Raw genomic sequence first — 23,180 nt, forward strand, 5'->3', positions numbered from 1 at the left:
GCTTTTCGTGGTATCACTGCAAAGTGTGTCATGAGCTTTCTTTGAAATGGGCGATCTTCCTGCTAATTTAGGAAGCAATCCAGGAGCCACTCAGAGAAAGCTCGGATGTTCCCGTGATTCTCCCAGAGCCTGCATGTTCCCTCAGCAGTGCTGATGCCATTGAATGTGTTACCCTTAGTTTTGGTTTTAAAAGCAATGTTCATGCAAGATGAAGGAAACCCTTTGGGGTCCTGGCACACCACTCTTAGCACCTCTGTGAGGATTGTGTTTGGGATGCACCAAATTCCCCCCAAAAATGAAATGCAAGGATACTTCTGAAGTCTGTGAAAAAATGGAATTAAAATTGTAAGTTTATTTTAGTGCAAGGACATTTTTGGTGTTAACTATTATTTTGATAGAATATGGAAAACATGTATATAACAAATAATTATGTGTTGCATCTCAACATTATTTTTGAACTAAAATAAGACGCATCCTTTAAGATTAATTTTTTTTTCAGGCCCAGTGTGATGGCCTGGTGGCTAAATCCTCATCTTTCATTCACCGGGATCCCATTTGAGTGCTGCTCAGCTTCCCATCCTCCTCCCTGCCTATGACCTGGGAAAGCAGTAGACGATGGCCCAAAATCTTGGAACCCTAGACTCACATGGGAGACCCAGAAGAAGCTCTTGATTCCTGGTTTCAGATTGGCTCAGCTGTGGCTATTGCGGCCACTTGGGGAATGAACCAGTGGGTGGAGGATCTTTCCCTGTGAATCTCCTTCTCTTTGTACATCCACCTTGCCAATAGTAAGTAAATAAATAAGATAAAATCTGTGTTTTTCTTTCCACGAATGTTTTGAAGTACCCTCATGTAGTGTGAGCCGACTGTTTCTTTGCCTCTCAAATCTCAGCTGCTCTCAAGGGTTCTGCAGGTGGATGGCCTTCCCGCATCTCACTGAGACGGAAGAAGAATCCAGACAAGTCAGGCATCCTGTGTAGTGACATGCAACTTGTGATTGGTAGGGCGGGGGCTGAAGTCCAGTCTTCCTCTCTGTTATGACTATATATAGTCTTTTTACTCCTCTCTCAGCTGGAGGTCCAGCATCCTGCAAAGTTATGGGAAAAAAATACATATATTTTCTGGTCAGAGCATGACACATGAGTTTTACAGTATGGGAATACTGTTTTAGTTGGGCATTGATAACTGTTTCCTTTAAAGGGTCAGACAGTAATATTTTAGCTCTTATGGCCATACTATTTCTGTTGCAACAGCTTTTCTATGCTCAAAACACCAAGGGCAACACTGAAGCAATGTGTACAACAGCTATGTTCCAATAAAACTTTATTAGTAGAAATGGTGGCTGGGCCATAGTTTTCTATCTCCTGCTCTACTCCATGCTGTCTTCTGTTCTCTTCTACATCCTTAGACATGTCCACCTCTCTGTTAATGGAACCAGTGTCTGACTTTTGGAACCTGTCTCTTCTTTACCCATTCAGCTGTTACTCATGTCTGAGTGGCCATCCTGTGCTGAGCACTGGGGGTGGGATGATGGCTAAAATTCCAGACTTTGTGGGTCGGTGTTCTGAGGAAGGGGCTGGTGGAGACAAAAGGGGTTAGTTGGGTGGTGATGGGTATGAAGAACAGGCAGGGTATGGAGTGTACAGTGTACAGTTGTGAAGGAAGGATTCTGCATTGGAGCAGAGTCCTAGAAGAAAGGAGTCAGTCAGGGTTGGGAGTGTGGCAAGTGTTCCAGGCGGAGAGAACAGCAAATGCAAGCATGGAGTGTATTTGGCTTGTTTGAGCCACAGCCAGGAAAGCAGAGGGATGATGAGCAAAGGGAACAGTGGTGGGAGAGAGGCAGAGGGAAGGGCGAGTTCTTGTGGACCACTATCGAGTTTGGCAGTGTGCAGCCTCGGGGCATGGAGATGCTGAGCAGGAGCAGTGCTGGGATCTGACGTGCTACAGAGGATCCCTGTGACTGCTGGATGGAGCAGGGGTGGAGGCTGGCAGCCTCATTAGGAGGCTGATGGTGGGAAGAGCCCAGGGATTGTGAATGCATCATACAGTCAGAGCCAAATTTATGCATTCAATGCCATCTGCTTTCCCCATGGATTACAGGAGGGTGTGGGAGGAAAAGCTGGGTCAAGGCTGACTCGGGAGAGACACAGTTGCTATTCACACAGATAGGAGTATGGAGAGCAGGTGCAGAGCTAGCTTAGGTTGGTTGGTTAAGTAGGGAGCTTTAAGTTATATATCCAAGTGCAGGTGCCAAAATAGGCACTGAATTGTCAATGTAGGTACTCAGGGTGGAGCTAGGCAGTGGGGAGTCTTCAGGTCAGGAAGACCCTAGCCTTTAAAGCCAGGGTCTCCCTGGGGCCACCAGGGAGCAAGTAGGAAACGATTGGGCAAGGTAGGAGACCATACCTCCCTCTTAAAAAAAAAACAATTCTTACTTGTTTGAAAGGGTGATAGGGAGGCTTGCATTGGTTCCCTCCCCAGTTATCTGCAATAACTGTGACTGAGTCAGACCAAAGCTGGAAGCTGGCTACTTAATCGGAATCTGCCGTGTGCATGGTTGGGACCCAAGTATTTGAGCTATCATCTGTTGCCACCCAGGTGTGCATTAGCAGGAAGCTGGAATCAGAAGTGTAGCTGGAACTTAAACCCAGATGAAAACATCTTAATGGCTGTGTTGCATGTCCACTCTGTCCCTGTCCTCTACTGCTCTCAGTTCCCTGTCAGTGCTGGTTTCAATCTTTAAGGCACTTGCTTATCTCTGCTTCCCTAGTTTTCTTTTTGTATGTTCCTCTCAGAGATATCAGGGAATTCGGGGACCCATCCCTGCATGTCCCTGCCTTCTGAGACCTCTGATACATCTTCACAGCCTGCGGGTGAGTGTGTGGCTGACTCTGTCCTGTGTGACGTGCCCACATGCCCTGGCAGCCATGCTCCTACCCCAGTGTCATCCTCAGCAGCCTGCCAGCAAAGCTGTGCAGCTCTTTTTCCATGCCTGTTCCTAATCAGAATCCACTCCCTTACCTAAGGTTTTATAATAAACTTATATGGATTATGCTGAAAAGTTGAAAGGCATTGGCAGTGATGTCAATCACTGCAGTGTAAAGATTTACATCTTTAAAAAGTATCCCATGAGATGACAAAGAGGCTCTGCCGTGAGATCTGAGTGCTGTTGGGGTGCAGTGATGGTGGTTTGGTTTGGCAGGATACTGCTGGGAAGGTGTAGAAAGAGCCAGTGGAGGAGTACAGTTTTAGCTTTGAAGGGGTAGAAGTGGGTTAAAGGAAGGTCAAGGCTATCTAGTCCTGTGACCTTGTGCAGTGGTCACCAGATGGCCGGAATGTTACAAATGTCTTGGGTTTCCTCGTGAATGCTACAGCTACATTCCAACAGGAGAGAGAATCTTAGTGATGGACTTAGGCAGGACACCCGGAGCACTACTGGGCTCATCTCCATCGGAGATTTGAAGGGAAAATAGCTTTTAAGAGGGTTCACCAAGCCAAGTCAGGTCACCTGCTAATACCTGCTTTCTAGTCAGGTGTCTGAAGAAAAGATGTGGTCATTGATTAGTCATGTCTGCAGCAGGACCCAGAGTGTGCCATTCTTGTCAAGAGGATATTGTTGAACCAGCTGTGGTTCCACTGAGTTGAGGATCATGCTGTGCGAACCACCCACCAAGTTAGATCTGACTTGAAATTCAATTTCAATTGCAAACTAACAAAATTTTTAGTTTAGAAAAGTGGGGAAAGATGAAAGTCACAGATTTTCTGCTTGTGCTTAGTGCAATTTAAGTGTAGGGACTTAGCCAGTGGGCTTTGCCTGAGGAAAACCAGCTCGCCCAGGATCCCGGCAGCTACTGAACAGACTTGATTGCTTACTGCTCCTTCCTACAATATAGGTCCTCCACTTGGAACACGGAAGGAAGTTTGGTTGAACCTGGTGCGTCCTAACTGGTGAGGGCTAAAGGCAGGGTGATGTGGCTTGTGGGATAGAAGGCCAGTGTATCCATTAGTATTCCAGCAGAGGATAATTGGAGAGTTATGTTCCATGCCTGCCCTATGGGACTTAAATCCAAAGGAGAAGGCAACCTGGCCACCGAAAGTGACTTTGCCTGCAGGAAACCTGCTGTCAATGGGTACCTTCTCTTCCCAGATGGCTGACCTCCTTGAGGAGCATTGTCCAGGCGCTCAGGGGTTTTGGTGACTACAGCAGTAGAGTTGGCAACACTTTCCTGCTCAATGAGTGCTCAGAAACCACCTGAACCCATGGCCAGTGATGTGGCACTGGGTACTGGCAGGCTCAGGACTGAGTATGCCCACTCAGGAGCTGGCTGACTTGGCTCCTGCTTTAGGAAGGTGCCATCTTGCTTGCCTCCCGAGCTCCATGACTGTCCAGTTACAATGGCAGCTGGACTCTCAGTGCTTCTGGCTGCCCACCTCTTTGTAAGATTCTGCTTTCTTTTGATTTACTTCAAAGAGATGGGTACTCAATTAGCGCTAGTGAACAGCTACAACAGTATAGAGAATTAGGTATATGTCATTTTCTCTGCTGTGTATGCAGTACTCATGGAATACTCAATGCTCATAAGTGCCTAGAAGACTTTAGGATCATCTGATGATTTGAGAATATTCAAGAGGAGGGTTTAAGTCTCTGTTCTTGGCTTCTTTTTTTTAAATTATGTATTTGAAAGGCAGAGTTTTACACACACACACACACACACACACACACCTTCTGTTTGCTGGTTCACTCCCCAAATGGCTACAGTGGTTGGAACTGAGCTGATCCAAAGCTAGGAACCAGGAGCTTCTTCTGGATCTTCCACACGGGCACAGTGTCCCAAGGACATGGGCTATTGTATGCTGTATCTCCCAGGTGCAGGAGCTGCTGGGACTTTGCCACTTTGCCACAGTACAGGCCCAAGTTCTCAGCTTCTGTGTAGTCTTAACTGGTTCTTGCAAACTGTACTGGGAGTTGGTCTCTCTGCTGTAGATGGGCCCTCATTCCATGGCTGTCCATGGAAGAGAGTGGCAGAGTTTACTGGCCTGTGCCAGTGTGGTAGATGTTAGAGGCAGCATTCCTACTTTGCTGTCTAAATTCAGAAAGTAGTAAGAAATCACACACTAATAGGAGGAAAATTTAGGTGAAGGACCATTACACAGCTTCAGAAGACTCATAATGGGGTCCCAGCAAACTCTAGTCCCCCAGGGTGAGGGTTCCAAAGGAAGGGCAAACTTGGAAGGGATTTAGGCCTTGGTGGAGGAGGGGCAGTTCAGAATTCTGGATGGTACGAGCTTAGCTGAGCTGTGGGAAGCACCTGTGGAGTCCAAAGGTGGGGTAACTGCAGCTGGGACTCCTGCGTGGGCACGGGGGGAGCCTGGCATAGGCAGGATGCCTGGGGTGTACAGTCTAAAGGTGGGGATGAGTGAGAGGATGGAAGCAGTGTGTCCAAGGACAGAAGGCCTGCAGCACCAGATGTGTGGGTCGAGGGGCCTGTGCAGGACTGCAAGGTGCTGGGAGACAGCATATTCCTGTCCGGGCCTGGGACTGTTCCACAAGATGTCCTCACTGTCTCCTGCGATGTTCCCTCCAGTCTGTGCCCTCTGCTGATGAAGCTGAATGCCATCTTCCCTCTTAAGGCAAATGGCTAGAAGGAACTCTTCTCAACACTGCAGAGCATGCACAGAGGGTGGGTTGAGATACCAGAGGCAACCCATTGTAATTGTGATGGCGTGGGCTGCTCCTTCCTCCAGGCTGCCCTGTTTGTTTCAATGTGCGGCACACACAGCAATTGGATCCTTCTGAAAGACCACAGCCCTGTCATGGGAAACTAGGAAGAGACTGATGGGAGGGGACCATGCAAAGCTCCAAGGCTTTATCCCTAACCCAGCCTTCTATTTCCCAGGTATGCCTTCTGCATCAGAAAACCATATCTCTGGCCAAGGTCAGAGTTATTTCCTTTGCAAAATCTTCACTCAGCCTGCTTCCTCCAGCAGGTGTGTGTGAACACTTGCATTCTCTCCCTCCCTGCGCCCCTCCCCCACTGTCCTCCCTCCTCTCTCCTCCCCAGCACTAGTACCATGGGGCACTTGTTAGGCCCACAAAACCCTGATCCTGCCTCACCTGCTGAATCAGCATCTGCTGGTCTCAATCTGCGGGCAATTTCTATCCATTAATTAAACTACATTTATTATATTAAAATTTTCTTCTTATAAAACATTTTTTAAAGTTACTTATTTGAAAGGCATAGTTAAAGAGAGGGTAATTCCATTAGCTGATTCACTCTACAAATGGACTCAATGGCTGGGGCTGGACTAGGCTAGAACTAGGAGCCTGGAATTCCATCTGGGTGTCCCATGTGGTTGGTAGAGGAACAAAAGTGCCTGAGTTATCTGCTGCTGCTTTTCCAGGCATATCATCAGGGGGCTGGATCTGAAGTGTAGCAAATCAGAACTCAAACCCATGTTGGCATGGAATGTCAGTGTCACAGGCTGCATTTTTTTTGGGTCTACCATGCAATTGCAGGTTCCCAAAAGCTTTGGGCTGTCCTCTACTGCTTTCTGAGACCACAAGCAAAGAGCAGGATGGGAAGTGGAGTAGCCAGGATTAGGACTGGCACCCATATGGGATCCTAGTGCATGCAAGGTGAGGACTAGCCATTAGGCTATGGTGCTGGGCCCTCATAGGCAATGTCTTAATGAGTGGTGCCACAGCACTGGTTCCATTTATAATAGTAGTTGTTCATTACACAACAAGTTGGAAGTCATGGAAAAGTCCAAAGAACCAAAGACACTGGGGTTCAGCAGTGGCGACGGGTTCCTTTGCCATCTCTAGCTGGATGTGGGAATCCTGTGCCTGCCCACTTTTTTCTGAGGAGCAGCTGTGTTCAGAGAGACTATTTGTTTCTGAGCCAGAAGCTATGCTTTAAACAGTGGCCAAACCTGTATCCCATAAACAGACGGTGTTCACAATAAAGGGTTCTGAATTCTCTACTGCTCTAAAGGTATTGTCTCCTTTCTGGAACTTGGTGTTCTCAGTGGATTTACGAGTTTGACCAAGGCCATGTCCACCCAAGGTTTCATGGTTACTAACTCATGGATACATTGACCAGAATTGCCCAGGTTGCTTTTCCTGAGTGACAGTGAAGCTTGCGGGGAAGACTATGTGGAAAAACACGTGGAGAAATGAAGCAGTTGTTGATGGCTCAGACTGCGCTGGCCCGGCCAACGCACCTTCTGACTGCTTGTGGAAACTGCCATTGATAAATGGATTTAGGTAATAATCTAATGCAAATGTGAATGAGGGAGTCTGAGGAGAAAAGGAATTGTCCCGCTTGGCACTCTGGTACAGAGATAAGGGACTAATTGAGTTAATCCTTGGAGAGCCCTGGCAGCTGGTGAGAGGCATTCCAGAAGCCACCTTCAGCTCAGCACCCTGGCTCTGAGCCCCCGTTGCTATGGAGGTGTGCCTGATGGCTCTCTCCACCATTCTTGGTGTTTGCAGCAGCTGTAAATCTCCAGGGCTGGCCTGGCCACGTGGTTGCCCATGGGAGTTATCCTCTTGAACCAGTTATGACCTTGGAGTCTCAAGCTCCGGGTTTTAGACTTGTGCAGTGTTTGTCAGCTCCATTTCCTGAGACTGTTGCCATTGGAACAAGCCTAACTTGTCCAGTATGGATGGCTGCCACCACACTACTGCTGGCCTCTAGGTGTGCAGAAACTTGGGATATTCCTGTATCCCTGGACAATGGCAGCTCTGAATGGTGGGCATAGGGAGCCTAAAATATGGACAGCTGCCACCGCTGGGGGTGTAACCCTCTAGGAGTGGGCACGAGGGTGTGTGAGAATCAGCTTATAACCATGCCCGTGATGGTGTGGGCATCTCTGGTGGAGCACATAGGATGTGTTCACGCACTGACGCATCTGGAGTGCAGTGTCTGCTTGGCCAGAGTGTTTGTCTTCAGCATCTGGGGATGATTACCTCTTGTCCAAAGTGAAGTCGGGCAGCCACTGTAGAAATCTCACATGTAGACAGATGACGAAGAGAAGCAGGCGTCTGTGAGGAGGGCAGGTATGAATTACTGTCCAGCCACACTCCAATTCCCTCACCTCAGAAGCTGCACTGGAAGGTCCTGCTGCTACTGCCTGTGATTGGAGCCAAGTGAGCTGTTTTGTGGGACCTGAAGGAGATGCTGATTTTGACTCTAAAGCTAACACAGGAGGATGCTTGTTACCAAAGGGACTCTACCTCCCAGGAAGACAATGACTGATTACCTAGACAGTGATCCATCTGCTAAGATTTCCCAGCAGAGCCTCTCCCGCGCAGCCAAGGTTATGATGTTGAAATTTCCATGGATTCCCAAAGTGTGCTCCTTCACAGCCTCAGTCTGACTCGTTTCTGTATCAAAGGTTGTGGAGTCTCCAGATTCTAGAATGAGCTAAATAAGAACATTCTTGGACTCACAGCTGGGTCACTTTGATTTGGGGTTGCAGAAATGTACCTCCTGCACAGTGGATGGGTGCCCCCCATGGCCCCCAGAACTCGTGCAGAACTGCTGTCGAACAGGAATCATCCCATGGGAGGTGCTGACTTTCCTTCAGCAGACGGTGCTCAGACATACACTAAAGGCAATGCAGTGTTGGGGTGGGGGGATGCTCAGGGCCCAGTGACATGGGGTATATGGTGTTGCAGATGGAGCCCTTCTCTTCACTGTCCCCTGTGAGTGGCTCTTACAAGGGTTGCCCCACAGTGCCTGGAGCTGAGGGAGATGTGTCCCAAAGCCATGTGGTCTGCTCGTGAGCAAGAGCAGTGTTTGTTTTTTTTTTTTTCCTCTTGCAATTAAAAGTGTATAAGTTGTAATTTAGAAATACATGGATGCCTGTGGATTTTAAAATTGGATTAAAAAAGTTGTGGCAGTGAGTCCAGCGAGCAGTGTCTAATTACAGCTCTCAGCAGCCCTAGACTTTGGGATCCTGGCCGGAGGGGGGAGTGGTGCGGGAGGGTTGGCAGTAGGGGAGGTGACATCACCACCCCATGGGGCTTCCAGATGCAGGGTGTCAGAGGTCTCATGAGGGATGAGTTGGCCACAGAGAGGGGGGAAGGAGACGTGGAGGCTGCTTAGGTATCTGGGACTGTGAGAGTCATGAAGGCTTCATGGACCTCAGTGAGTTCCTGGAGAGAGGAGGTGTTTTGTCAAGGGGTTCAGCTGGGCACAAAACCAGGGCTGTCTGATCATCCAGTTAATGAATGACTAAGGGAGGGGGATTCAGCCACAGTCTGGCTCTGAGCAGGAGTGAGGCAGAGAGCATTAGTGTTCTGCACAGTTGAAATGGAGAAAGTGCACATTCAGTCTCCAGGGGTCTGAGCAGAAAGGGCCTCCGGGTGCCCTGAGCCAGCAGCCACACGCAGAGCAGAAGTGAGCTGGGGAAGGCAGGCAGCCGCGTAGACTTGGAGAGCCCTGCTGTTGCTGAAGGGTGACCCGGGCACTCAGAAGACCTGTGTTCTGTGTGAAGAGTGGTCCTGGGATTTCGGGCTGCTTAGTCTGGCCTCCCCGGGCCTGGAAGAAAGAGCTGGAAACTTGAATGTTTATGCTCAGTCTCTTTACTTTTCACTCTTGGCAACCCATCAAAAACACTCCAGCACATGCTGCAGGCTAGACTCTCTCCGTTTTCAGGCTGGGAAAGCTGATGAGCCGGTCCAGCATTCGGCTGTTGGTTTGGCTCTGAGACTGGTCTTCTTTTCTTCCCAAGCGGCTGCTTTCTGGGGTTGTTCTGCCATTACCCAGGTGCCCGGGTTCTCCTGGCTAACGGACAGTGTGCGCTCTAGGAATCTTGAAAGTTCTTCCTAGAAGTCCGCAGTCACGGCCAGCTGTGCTTCCCCAGAGGGCAGTTCCTGCTGTTGGCCCTTCATGTGATGGATGGCGGGCAGAGCTGTCTCTCACTGAAATTTTTCTGGGGTGTTGGGCAAATGCTCACCCTTGAACCCTGTAGTATACTGGCTCAGGGTGAAGAATGGCACCTGAACAAAGGTGGTAGAGTAGACAGAAGAGCTGGGGATGAGGTAAGAAGTTCTGAAGGCATTGGAGGCCCTGGCTTTCTGTTCTCAGTCTCTAACACTCCACTAGGTAAGCTGAAGGGGTATCTCTTTTGTCAGCATAGGGCCTAGAGTTCCACATTGGATTACCTGTGGGTGGTGGAAAATGTGCTGTCTCAGGGCTGGCTCTGTGGGGGTAGTGTGTTAAGCTGCTGCCTGCAGTGCTAGCATCCCATATGGATGTCAGTTTGAGGCCTGGCTGCCCTGCTTCCAATCCAGCTCCCTGCTTTTGTGCTGGGAAATTGGTGGAGGATGGCCCAAGTGCTTGAGCCCTTGCATTCATGTGGGAGACCTGGATGAAACTCTTGGCTCCTGACTTTGGGCTGGCCCAACCCTGGCTATTGTGGCCATCTGGGAGAGTGAACCAGTGAATGGAAGGCCACTCTTTCTCTCTCCCTCTCCTCTTCCTCAAAAAAGAAAACATACTGTCTCCGGCCCCACCTGCCTACTCTACAGAATTAGAACACTGGGGTGTGGCTCAGGAATCTGCATTTTAAATGCATTTGAAGAGGCTGTTGTGCACAGTGAAGTTTAAGAACTGCTGATGGAGATGAGAGTGCAGGTGCTGGGCAACAGGGCCTTGTGATGACTGAGAATGTTCTGCAGGAGTGCAGGTGCAGGAGAGGAGCCTGTGGTCACAGCTACAGAGCCCAACAGAGCAGTATTAGTGGTGGTTCTGGTGTGTAACGGGTATGACTGTGTGGAACTCCAGAGCAGAAGGCAGTGCAAAACTTAGGAGTTCGTACTCTACTGTCCTTGTTTTGAAATTCTTTAGTTTTCAACTGATTGAAGGCTGATGGCCTGGTGGAAGAGGCACTCTACCCAGGTGCAGCTATGTCTGCTGTTGCTTGCCCATCTCCCCAAGCAGCACTGTCTGCTGCCTGATGCCCACATCATCTGGTAACTTGGGCTGTCCCTTTCTCAGGGGCATTGGTGCAGGAGCAGAGAGTGTTAGAATCAGGCTCAGGTCCAGTATACTGCATGGGCCTGTGCCCAGCGTTGCCCTACTCATTGTATGTGTATTTGTTTACGATAGATTTATTTTAATTGGAAAGGCAGATTTACAGAAAGGAGAGACAAAGATCTTCCGACCACTTGTTTACACCATAAAAGGCTGCAATGGCTGGAGCTGAGCTGATCTGAAGCCAGGAGCCAGGAGCTCCCACATGGGTGCAGGGTCTCAAGGCTTTGGGCCATTCTCTACTGCTTTCCTAGGCCACAGGTAGGGAGCTGGATGGGAAGTGGAGCAGCTGGGACATGAACTGGTGCTCATATCAGATGCAGTTGCTTATAGGCAGGGGTTTAGCCAATTGAGCCAATGTGCTGGTCCCAGCATCTCCCTGCTTGTAAGGAAGTGTGATGGCAAAAAGCACCAGCAGGAACATCATGGCAGGTTGAAGAAGAGATAGATGAAGGAGGAAGAAAGACTTTTCCTCCCACTTTCTGAACTTGGAATTTCATATTTTCAGTTTGTACTACAAATGTAGGAGCTGGTGTGAGTGAACCTGTGCTGGCTGGGTCTGTCTTATGGTGGTTCCCCTCACTGCAGCAATGTACACTCTCTCCCAGATCTTCTTTTTCTGCCCTTTCCCAGTTCTTCATTCTGATATCTGACGTGTTCCATGTGTGTGCAAGCTCCTTCGTATTACATGTCCTAGTATTTTTTCTTGTTATGTGATAATGAATAGCTGAAGTTTTTCTTTTCCTTTTTTTGGTAGGAAAAATATTTTAAAAGTTCTTGCAAATTTTGTGTAAGAGTTTGGAACATTTAAAGAGAATCAGTGACAGTTCTCATATTTGTGTGGTGTCTCCGGTCATGAGATGTTGGATTTTAATTATGTGAGCTTATTTAGGCACTCTTTAGAGATGGTTTTCTCTGCCTCATCTCACTGGGCAAAGCCAGCAGGATGCACTGCTTGGGGAATGTTTGGGGACTAGGATGTGGGGCTGCATACTTATCAGTCATTGCTTTTATTGTTTGAAAGGATGAGCAGCTGATAACACTCCAGGAATTATTTTCATGACCTCGGTCCCACTTGCCTCTTACTTTTCTCACCAGCATTTGTCATTGGCCATGCTCTGCCTGAAACACTGTCTTCCTCTGGCTTGCTCTTGGCTTTTCTTTATGTTCCCCGGTTGTTCCTTCTCAGTTCTCTTGGTGCTGTCTTAATCTCTCAATGTTGGAATGGTTGAGCAAGTGCTCCTCTGCCCTTCCTCATTCTACATTCTGTTGTACAGTTGCTAAGAACATGGGCTCAGGAGCTGTGTTGTGTGGGTTCGATTGTTACTAATTGGTGACCTTGGGTAAATTTGACCTTGGGTCAAATCAATGCTTCCTGTGAGCTTTTGCTTCATAGTTTTATATCAGTTGAAGATGTGAATTAGTACCTTGCCCAGAAGCTTGTCGAGGGATTAAATAATTCATACTAGTTCTTGGATGTAGATAATAAATGTTTTTAGCTATTAAAAATTAGCTGCATAGGCTTCTGCTTCTGGTTTTGATGAGCAAGCTTGTAGCAGACCAGTTCTCTGACCCCAAACAAGAGGGAAGCAAGCCACAGGGCCAGGCTTCCTTGTTGAAGGTTCCAGAGAGCTACCAAGGAAGCAAAAACTTGATAGTGCCACCGGATCCCAGAGAAAAAAGAGACTGAAGTGAGGTTCTCTGAGTCTGATGGTCTACATTGTCTGCCACTCTGATGCAACTGCTGTGTCATCAGTGGCAGGTGCAGGAAAGCACATAAGGAGGTTGAAAAGTTAGGAAGAGCTAATGGTAGCCTTTCAGCTTGCCAGCAGCCAAGGAAAATCCTTTCTGAAGGAAAACATCACTGGTGTCTAAATGTTTTCATCACTGATTGCATTCAATAGACAGTTTCTTGGCATATCCAGAGGCATAAGTTACATAGGAAAAAAACCCGTAGAAATGTTGATAGGTGATTCTAACATTAGAGGTTTCAAATGTGGCAACCTAAAAATTTGTGAGAAGCACAACCTAGAAAATAGACAAGATGAAGAATTTTAGTAAAACAGGATATATAGAGAACCAAATGGAAATTGTAGAAATAAAAAAGAAAATACAAAAGTTAAGAATGGGGTAAATGAGTTCAACAGGTAATTAATTAGAGATGAAGAGAATGATCTGGAAGATAGCTCAATAGATCTTAAGACCAGTATACGGAGAGCAGAAAACGCAGATAAGAGCATAAGAAGTATATGGGACAAGGGTCTACAGTGTTAGCATAGGAGAAGAAGGGACAGAGACTGTATCTGAAGACAGAAGAACTTTTTTTTCATGCTTTTTAAAAACAGTAATTTGCGTTTGTTGGTGTTTTGAATTCACACTAGAATTCACACTCATTCCCATTTTAAAGCATTCTACTCAGTGACGTTTAATACTTCATAGTGATGTGCAGCCAAGCCACTAATTCCAGATTGTTCTGGATAACCTGTGAAACTGCAGACCCTTCAGCTGCTCCTCATTCCTCCCTCCTCCCAGCTCCTGGAAACCAGTTGTCTTTCTGCTTTTGTGGGTTTGCCTGCTCTATACATTTTATTTAGGTGATTTTATGACATGTGGTGATTTGTGGCTCTGAGCCTCTGCCTTGTGTTGCTTAATGAAGCATTTTCAAGATATGTACCATGTTATAACAAATATCAGTACTGTACCTCTCTTCATGGCTGAATAATATTCCATTGTATCTCCATGTCAAAATATAAAAACATATTTTTAAAAACCAGTAACAGAAAAAAAAACCAGTAACAGTTTCAGAATAGTTTATAGATATGGTTCTAAGAATATGATGAGATAACATTTTTAAAATTAAGAAATGACATCAAGTCACAAGTTCAAGATAGGCTGTAACTCCAGAGAATGAATGCAAGGGAAACTGCATGTAAGAATAGTGTAGTAAAACTGATGTAAACCAAAAACATTGAATGGAGGCAGAGGAAAAAGGGTTTTATTCAAAACAGCTGAAGTAAGCCTGATGCTTGCATTGAAGTGATTGATATAAACTATGGGACAGTGCAATAACTGTTTCAGACTGTTCTACTAAGCTAACTTCTAGTTCAGAATTCTATATCCAGGGCCTGGCACAATGGCTGAGTGGCTGAATCCTCACCTGGGACAGCCAGGGTTGGACGAGGCCAAAGCCAGGAGCCAGGAGCTCCATCTAGATTTCCATTGTGGTTGGCAGGGACCTAGGCACCTGAGCTGTCATGTGTGGTTTCCCAGGATGCACATTAGCAGGAAGTCTGGTCAAAAGCAGAGGCCGGACCTGATCTCAGGCACTCTGATAATGGGAGGTGGGCATTCTGAGCCAGGGTTTAACTAGCTATACCACAACTCCCACCTTTGTGTGTATCTTGAAACACATAAATTTAGTTATGTCCTTACAGGAAGTGAAAGCTCTTATTGTGTGGGGTATATCTAATTGGAAGCATAAGGAACACTGCGCCCTCACCCTCCACCATAGCAATGAACAGAGGGTATCCCAGGTATGTGCTTTCTAATCCTTTGCTTATAAAAGTCTGAATAAGCTAGAGGCGTTTCTCCTTTTTCTTAATCATGAAAGGGACACATGGTCTGCCTGTTGCAAACTCTCTTTCTGAACTTTCTTAGCTTGTCTCCAAGTTCAGTTTCTCCTCTCTGCTGCTTTTAGAAGGAACCACAAAATTTGAGGAGGTCACTTGCTTCATGATTGCCTAGCAACCCATGCATTAGGAAGCAGGCGAGCTGTCCTGCAACTGACCAGTTGGCTCCCACCGCAGGCATTTGTGCTGCTGTTAGAACTAAGATGATGCCCAGTCAATCTGAAACTTGAAGGGGAAAGTTACACCTGCTGTGTGCTCCTGGGGTGGGGGTTGCAGGCCCAGTGGAAGAAGATATAGACTTAAAGGAACAACCATAAAGTTACCCACAAGCATGTGGATCTACTGGGCAGCTTTGGTTTGGGCTAGTCCAATCTTATTTCTTCTGGGTTGGATCTTATGTTTGTCCTTGGCTAGTGGCTCACCTCGAGGCTTGATGATCCAGGCTGGGTTCATTTACTCAACTGGTGGAAGTTTGCCAGCTAGGGGGTGCTGTAGCTGTGGCAGGAGGAGAAATCAGGGCATGGTCTTCCACCCAGCAGCAGCTGGCCCAGCCTGGCTGCTTCAGCTGGAGGTGGCTGTTCCAAGAGCAGCAAGAGCAGACCACCTGTACCCTGTCTGCTCCTCCGCCCCCATAACCCCTCCAAGGAGATGCCTTCCAGGTCTGGCCAAGTCACATGTGCTCCTCCACTCCTTGGCAGAGCCAAGCAATCCCAGGAGCTGAGGAGGACTTCGTTCTCCCGGGAAGCAGCTGCAACACCCCTCTGTGAAAGTTCTACATGCCAGGCTGGCAGACAGCAGCGAGGGCCTTCCTGTGCCTTTGAACTTTTCCTTAGGTTGATTGATTTTCTAAAAAAAAAAAAAAAATCCTCCGAAAAACAAGAAAACCCCAGCAGTTTCTTCACATTGAAATGATGACTGAAGTTAGTTTAAATGGTAGCCCTCGCATGTATTTATAGAATGGTCCTGTGCATATCTATTTCGAGGCTACCCAGGGATTTTATTGCTTGGCGGAAGGATCGCTGTAGAGCTGCTGCCAGAACCCAGATAATCATTAAGCTGGCCCAGTGGATTAGGGAAGGGGAAGAATATGGAAACGGAGATGTGACATCAGCCTGGGTTTAGATGTGTGTGTGTGTGTGTGTGTGTGTGTTTTAATTTTTATTTTCAGATGGTGAGTCTGCCCATCTGGGAGCATTGTCTTTGCCAGAACAGTGGAAAGAGCCTGAAGGAGCACAGCGTTTCACAGCACAGAGCACAGAGATTATTTTGTTGCAGGCAGAGTGGTTCAAGGCCTGACTCCCTCCTGTCCTCCGGTCTCCCCAGCCCTGCCTCCAGTGCTGGCCACAGGTGGAGAGCTTCTACTACCTGGCAGGGAGCCTGCAGCCTGGTCTGAGGGCTTCCCACTGCCCACCCCTGTCCCTAATGGTTACCCTCCTGTCATCACCCTGTGAAACGCCAGTCTTCTCACATGGCTTCCAGCCTTGTCTTCTGTCCTGAAGTGCCCGGGGTGTCTTGGCCAACACACTCAGAAGGAGTGCAGTGGGCTAGGCTGCCAGGGGACCAAGGATTCAGGAAATAGCAGGGAAGACATTTGACAGGAGAGTTCTAGGTTGGGATCAGGTTGCCTCCCTGATAGGAAGTAGGAACTGAGATTTCCCTGGTCTAGCGGCGAGGGGTCCCGGGGGCCTTGCTCCTGTGGAGGGCGAGCCTGGGTCCCCCAGTGTGCATGTTCCTAACAGCCAGATCAGAATTGGCCACCCCATTCTGTTCATACCATTTTGTTCTGCAAGTGTGTGCCTTTCTCTTAATTATCATTGACCGCTATTGAAGAATTCATTCAGCGTAACTCTTTCTTTGTTTCTACTAATGATTCCCAGGGTGAGTACTAGGTGCTGCAGGTTAAGCTGCTGTTTGGGACACAGGCATCACACCATAGAGCACCTGGGTTTGAGTTCTGGCTCCCTGGCTTTCAGTCCAGCTTCCTGCTTATCTGCATCCTTGTAGGTAGCAGCACATGGCTTAAGTGCTTAGGCTCCTGTCCCCCATGTGGGAGACCCAGCTGGCGTTCCTGGCTCCGGTCAGACACACCCCTGGCTGCTGCAGCCATTTGGGGAAGTGACCCAGCAGAGAGATCTCTCTTTCTCCATCTTCCCAATAAAAAAATATTACCAGATTGATGCTTTCTGAAGTGGAGCCCCCTCCCAAATACTGAGGGAGACTTTCCAGTCTTTGGGGCATCAGTCCAGCTGAGCAGCTGGCTTCCTACCTCTGGGCTCACAGTTTACATAGTAAGCTCAGATGTCTCAGGTGCCATGGTGATGGGGCTTGTGTAGCCCAGGCTGTCAGCACTCAGGGCAGCTGACTGGGTGCTTGTCCCACTTACTGCAGACCTCATGTGTTTGTCCCAAGGGACTACAAGGCACAGATCCATTATTCTGCCAGCTGGAGACTCAGTGCCATGACTAGAGAGGAGAATGTATACTCCTTACCTGGGGGATGGCAGGGGACGATGGCAGCCATTTCATGGAAGGGGACTTGGGCATTTTACAGAGGATCCCAGGGCCTCCACTGCTGCTTAGAGGAGAAAGAGTATGTATGTCGCAAGGATGAGCTCAGCTCCCACATGCTGTGATGGTGTCTTGTTCTCTGCAAGTTCTGTTTGTGAGTCACACTTACTCTGTGAAACAATTCTTTGGAGGGAAGGAAGTGTTGCTGTCTTCCCTGTGGTCTTTTTGTTGAACTGTGGAAACAAATGTAGCTGAATAAGGCCCTGAATGTAAGGTCAGCAGGGATGGTGATAAAGGGCCTGGGGGGAACCTGTGGGTCTACCTGCTGAGATTCTGGGCTGGCAGGGAACACACTAGGCACACGTCTGGCAGGATGGGGTGAGTGTCCAAGAAGTCACATGATTTGCCCCAGATTGCTGGGATGAGCCAGAAATGACATACAAAACAGCCACTGATGTCACCCAGGAGGGGTTACACCTGCTGGTCACCAGATGACCATCTCCCCAGACGAGAAGAGCAGAGGGCTTTTATTGGGATATCAGTGACTGAAGACCCTGGGCCAGGGTCTCTCAGCTTTTGCATCCCCTCTCTGTCCCCTCCACTTTAGGAATGGCTGGGGAGGGTCAGAAGGCTGTGTGCTGGCATTGGTCTGGGAGGGCAAACTATTGCCTTCTGAGGAATTTTTGTGTCAGCTGTGAAAGAAGACCATGATGAAAACTTAAATGATGGAAGCACAATCAAATTAATTCTCATGAAGAGTAGGAAATAGTCAAAGCATATGACCTCCTAAATATTTGACCACTACCTCTGTTATTACGGGTCCATGGGTCTGTGTGGTAGAGATGAGACGTCGGATGTATGTGAGAGCCATGGACATTTTCTGGCACTGGGCTCATGTTGGCCATGTTGGGGCAGGCCCTAGTGAGCTTGTCTGTACCAGGGCCTCATGCAAGAGTTGCATTTCTCTTGGTGCCCACCCCCCAGGACTGAATGGGGGTTACAGCCCTCCATGAAGAGGAGTGTAAATTCCTTATCCAATATTATCTTTTTCTGGCTCCTACATTTTTGGTGGTTTAGGTGACAGAAACTATTGAGGGGTGGCTGTGGTGGTGTGGTGGGTTAGGATGCTGCCTGGATGCCTGCGTTGCATTTGAGAGTGCTTGGGTTTGAGTCCCCATTCAGCTTCCAATTTGGGTTCCTGCTGATGTGCCTCCTGGGCAGGCAGCAGATGATAGCTCAAGTGCTGAATTCCTGCCACCCACATGGAGGATTCTGGCTCCTGACCTGCATCCTGGGCTGGCCTAGCCCAGCCCCTGAAGTTGCAGGCGTTTGGAGAATGAACCAGTGATGGGAAGGTTCTTGTGTTTCTTTACCTGTCTCTGTGTCATTCTGCCTTACATGTAAATAAAACTTGAAGTGATAGTGTTAAAGCCTAGAGGATTTTCATATCAGGTCTTCTAGTCTTGATAAGATGAGGGATTAGACAGAAGCAGAAGTGTTGTTGTTGTTGTCGGTTACAGGATGTGAGCTTTGTCAGTTGCTGACAGTAGTAGAGGTTTAAAGTCAAGTGTGAGCCTCCCGTGAGTACATTGTGAACCTGGCCTGGTGTGTGTGTTAACAGGTTCGGGTTCTAACGGGATTTTCCATCTGGGAAGGCTAAAGCCTGCTCAGTCTGTGGGAGAATTTGGGCTTGAGAGATGCCTGCTGCAGGAAACCGTTCCTGTCTGCTGCTCCTGGAGACGGGCAGGCAGCTGTCCTGTGGTTTTCCTCACAACCCCGGGTGCACCTCTGACACCATGGCAGAGTCATTTTGGCTAATTTAATTCCTGCCTTTCCCTGCTTTCTCAGAGCAGATGATTCATTCTCTAACATGCCCATCAAGAATGCTGGAATTCACCATCACGACTTTGGTTTGTTATTAGAGAAATAGGACAAGTGAATCAAATAGGATTAACCCTTTCAATAATTTCCACAAGGTATGTCTCACAAATAATAAAGAACAAATTCTTTTCATTCTGTGGCGGATAAGTGGAATCCAGGAAATAGCAGGGTGGCGGGGTGTCTCTAACAAGAACTAGCAGCCTGTCTCAGCTGGCCAGGGGATGCAGCCAGGCATACATGGTCAGGCCACAGTCTAAATTTCTCTTGCTGGGGGTCACAAGTGAAGTCTTTTCATGGAAAGAGTCGGCTTGCTTGTTGGAAACCTCCCTTTAGTAGCAGATCGTTGAGTATCTCTCTTGATGTTTTAGCATAGCCATGCAGCTGTTTGTGTTTCCCCGTCTTCCATCCTTTTGGAAAGAAGGGTCTTCAGTCATCCTGACCTGAATGTGAGAGCTCCCCTAATAGCCCGGGGAATCAAACATGAAGTCACAAGGCAGAATTTCCCCATCATGTTCAGCCAGTCCTCTTTGGGAGAATTCTTTTCCTTTATTTTTAGGTAAACTGATTCTATATGCTACCTCGTGGCGCCTGGGGCAACAACCTCTAAATCTAATGATTTCTCACAGCAAGGGCCCATTTAGTGGTCTGGCTTCAGTCCAGGATGGGCTATCAAAGCCTGGGTGCAGTGATGTAGGAACCCTAGCTTCTTGTCTCAGTGCCCCTGCTGTTTTCTGGTTGGGATCCTTCTCTGGGTCTTTTGCATTTGTCAAGAGAAGAAAGTGGGATAGTCAGTACATGGGGATGCTAGGTCACTCTCACCCCCTTCTGTTGGTTGGTACTCAGTAATGAGGCTAGAGGCTGGAGCATGGCTGTGGGGTTGTGAGATGTGGTCTGTGTACCTAGGAGGTAAGTTGAATGGGATTCGCAAAGGAATAACTCTGTCTAGGCCACTCCTGAACACTCAGATGGCCCACAGCTGCATTTTAGAAGTACAAGGATTCTAAGTACAGCATGTGGTGATTGGGACTCGGCTGCTCTGAATCTCTGCTCTGCTGTTTATGCTTGGGCAAGGAACTTCATCTCTCTATGCCTTAGTTTCCTCCTCTATAAAGGGGCTAACAATAGAATTTACAGAATTTATGTGAGGCTCAAATGACTTACCATGCACACGTGTTAACAGCAGCACCTGAAGCATAACTAGAAAAAATGCATCTTTGTTAAATAAGACGTTTTAAAAATGAGATGAAGAACAAAGACACTCAAGATCCTCTTTGACATGTTGTGATTTGGATGTGTTCAGATGCAGAAGGTTTCTTTCAATCTGTTGAAAGTGTGGTTGTTGAGCTGGTGTTATTTGTGATATGCCAGGTGTGATACAGAATCTGAATAGAAAGGCTTCTCATGTTCCACCCCCACCACTACTAAATTTATTTATAAACTTTCAGTTCATGGTCTGATCAGCACCATGGGCTCGGGGCCCACTCACCAAGTCCATAGCTTCTCTGTGTCCCTACGAGCGGACAGAGGCGCTGACCCCATGCCCAAAGGGGTTCTCTTCCTACTCCATCCCAGCCTTCCCTGGCTCCATCAACAGTGGAAAGATCTGTCTGCTTACTGTGCAGTATACCCCTGAGCTGTATGCAGCAGCATTGCCCTTTGATAGTTATGTCTCATGTTTTAGGGTGCCAATGCTCCGTACAACACTGCTCCTCCTCTGCAGAGTTCCCGTCTAAGGAGCAGGTGCATTTAACGGGCTCTTTCTCTTGCAGCTTGATGACTGTGCACTGCAGCTGTCCCACAATGGCACCTACCTGGACCTGGAAGCCACCCTGGCAGAGCAACGTGATGAGCTGGAAGGCTTCCAAGATGACGCGGGGTAAGAGGGATGATAGGGGATGGGCGCACACAGAGGCCAAAGCTTTGACCTTGTTTGTATACACAGTCACACAGGATGAAGGGAGATTGCCAGGGAGTCATAAGGCTCTTGTGCATTTTCAACAACAACTTTTCTTGGTGAAGTTACTCAGTTCCTATCCTGCCCTAGAAATATTTCTGGTATAGTTTAATCAAGCCTGTAGCATTTGCATTTTAAATTATTTTTCAATGTAATATCACAATCTAGATTTTTCTGGATTGCTGACTGTTAAGCATGGTTTTCTGTGGTAGTTTACTGCATCTTTTATTTTGTTGGCTGATGTTATTGTTTTAGACAGTGTTATCTTTAATAGTTATAACAGTGGAGAAAATGGTGATTAATTATGTTAATGAATGTCAAGTTACTTTTAGCCTACAGATACATGTGGAGAAACTCAGATCTGTGCTCAGAAGGTGGGATTGTTGTGGGCTGCAGGGCTTCTGGCTAGGTCTATTGTGTGAGAAAATTCAGAGGTGGGAACATATGATGTACAGGAAAGCAGGATTTCTTCAGGGTAACACCAAAGTGCAAAGTCAAGAACCAAGCAGTGCATCAACAGCCACAAATGCAAGAAAACCCTTCTCCTAGGAAAAACATCCAGCAGTGGGAAAGCTCCCCTCACAGGAGAAAGCCCTTTAACAGGATAGGCCTTGCCTTTGAAAGCTTAGAGGGTGGTGTTTAGGGTAGATCCCAAATGAATATTCACAAGGGGGAGAGGTTGGGAGCAGGGCCTGAGCAACACCCATTTCTGCACTCCTTCAGGAAACACCAGAAGTATTGTGGCATCAGATACATTGTGGTACTTGAAGCTTCAACCAATTTGGAAAGAGGCTGGAATTTTCCAGGACAAGGGAGGTGGGCCTGTACAGTGCTCGGAACCTTGGGTATGCAGAGAGAAAGAAGGGAGTTTGGATGATGCACAGAGGGTCCAACCTGTTTTACAGCCTGGCCACAGCTGTCCCCAGGTGGGACAGTGTGGATCTATCCATCACAGACCTGTTTGGGTCAGCTAGGAGCTGTGGATCACTGACACTCTTTGTAGCTTGGGTTGTGAGAGGATCTGTTGGATCTCAGCTCCTCCCCTAACTACCTATGTTCCCACAGCAAAATCAGCCATTTCTACATTTATTAGACTATTGAAACACATTCCTGACAAAGCCTTGCCTCCCTTTCTACATTTCTTTTCAACCAAGCACATCTTGGGGTTTATCACCTTCTTCCTTAAAAACCATCTGAGGCTCCACGATACTTTCCAGATAATATGCTGCCTTCATCTGGTATTAGTGATGCTCAAGGGTTGATGAGTTGATAGTACAGTCAAGTGAGTGCTAGCTGAGTAAGGATTTTTTATAGATAGCTTGGAGGATGGGGAGAAGTTGATGCCTTCTTAGTATTGGTTCTGTATGGCTGATTCTCTGTGTTTTGATTAGACTTCTTGGTTTTTGCACCCTTCACAATTTGTGGCCTTTATTCCTCTAATTGTCCCCTTCTCTTTTTCTGAAACTCCATTATGTCAGAACCTTCAGCCTGCCTAATGCCCAACAGCTTGTGTTTTCTCAGTGCACGACAAGCAGTTAGTGGCCAGGTAAATGACACAGTCCCTGAGTAGATTCCCAAATGGCATTGCCATGGTCACCAGGAAGACTAAGGTTCTTGGTAGGTTCCAACAAAGTTCTGCAAGGACACTCTTCTTGTCTTTTGAGAGATTGTGAGGGCCACACCAGTAGTGTGTTGCATAACGACCCTAGGAATGAACCAGCAAGATGTGTACACATGAGGAGGTATCTTAAGTCATACCAGTTCTACTCATCATCACATTTCAATTTAACACTATTAAAGTTGATAGAAATGGGGAAATTCCACCGTTATAGTTTTTATCAAGAATTTGACAATGCCATCCTTTTATGCAAGAGGGCAGAATTCAGGCTGGATGGCAGTCTAATTGGATGGCTTCATGGTTTGTTGATCAAACAGACCCGAGGAGCTTTATGAAGAGATTACTGTCAACTTGGGAAAAAAAATTATCTCTGGTGGTGTTAGCTGGAAGACCTTATCCTGTTTGGGTTTTCCTTCTCTCCCATTGTTATTAGAATTTCAATGGTTAGGAAACAGCAACTGGTGGGCGGGGGGGAGGAGAGGCAAATGCTAGTAGATTTGACAACAGTGTAAGAGTAAGCAATAGCAAAGACTATAACCTTTATGG

At 47.5% G+C, this 23,180-nt stretch overlaps 1 protein-coding gene across 5 annotated transcripts in view; it reads left to right on the forward strand.

Annotated features, from left to right (window-relative positions):
* The window catches only part of FHOD3 (formin homology 2 domain containing 3), a 431,569-nt gene that overhangs the window by 24,514 nt on the left and 383,875 nt on the right, over positions 1-23,180 (forward strand). For all 5 annotated transcript variants that reach the window (XM_040984913.1, XM_040984917.1, XM_040984914.1 and 2 more), the window contains exon 2: positions 20,832-20,938. In XM_040984913.1, the coding sequence (XP_040840847.1) occupies positions 20,832-20,938 (107 nt within the window). The remainder of the gene's footprint in view (positions 1-20,831; positions 20,939-23,180) is intronic.

This window comes from Ochotona curzoniae, unplaced genomic scaffold, assembly GCF_017591425.1.
Source record: "Ochotona curzoniae isolate NIBS_2020 unplaced genomic scaffold, NIBS_Ocur_1.0 contig_43, whole genome shotgun sequence".
Taxonomy (NCBI): Eukaryota; Metazoa; Chordata; class Mammalia; order Lagomorpha; family Ochotonidae; genus Ochotona; species Ochotona curzoniae.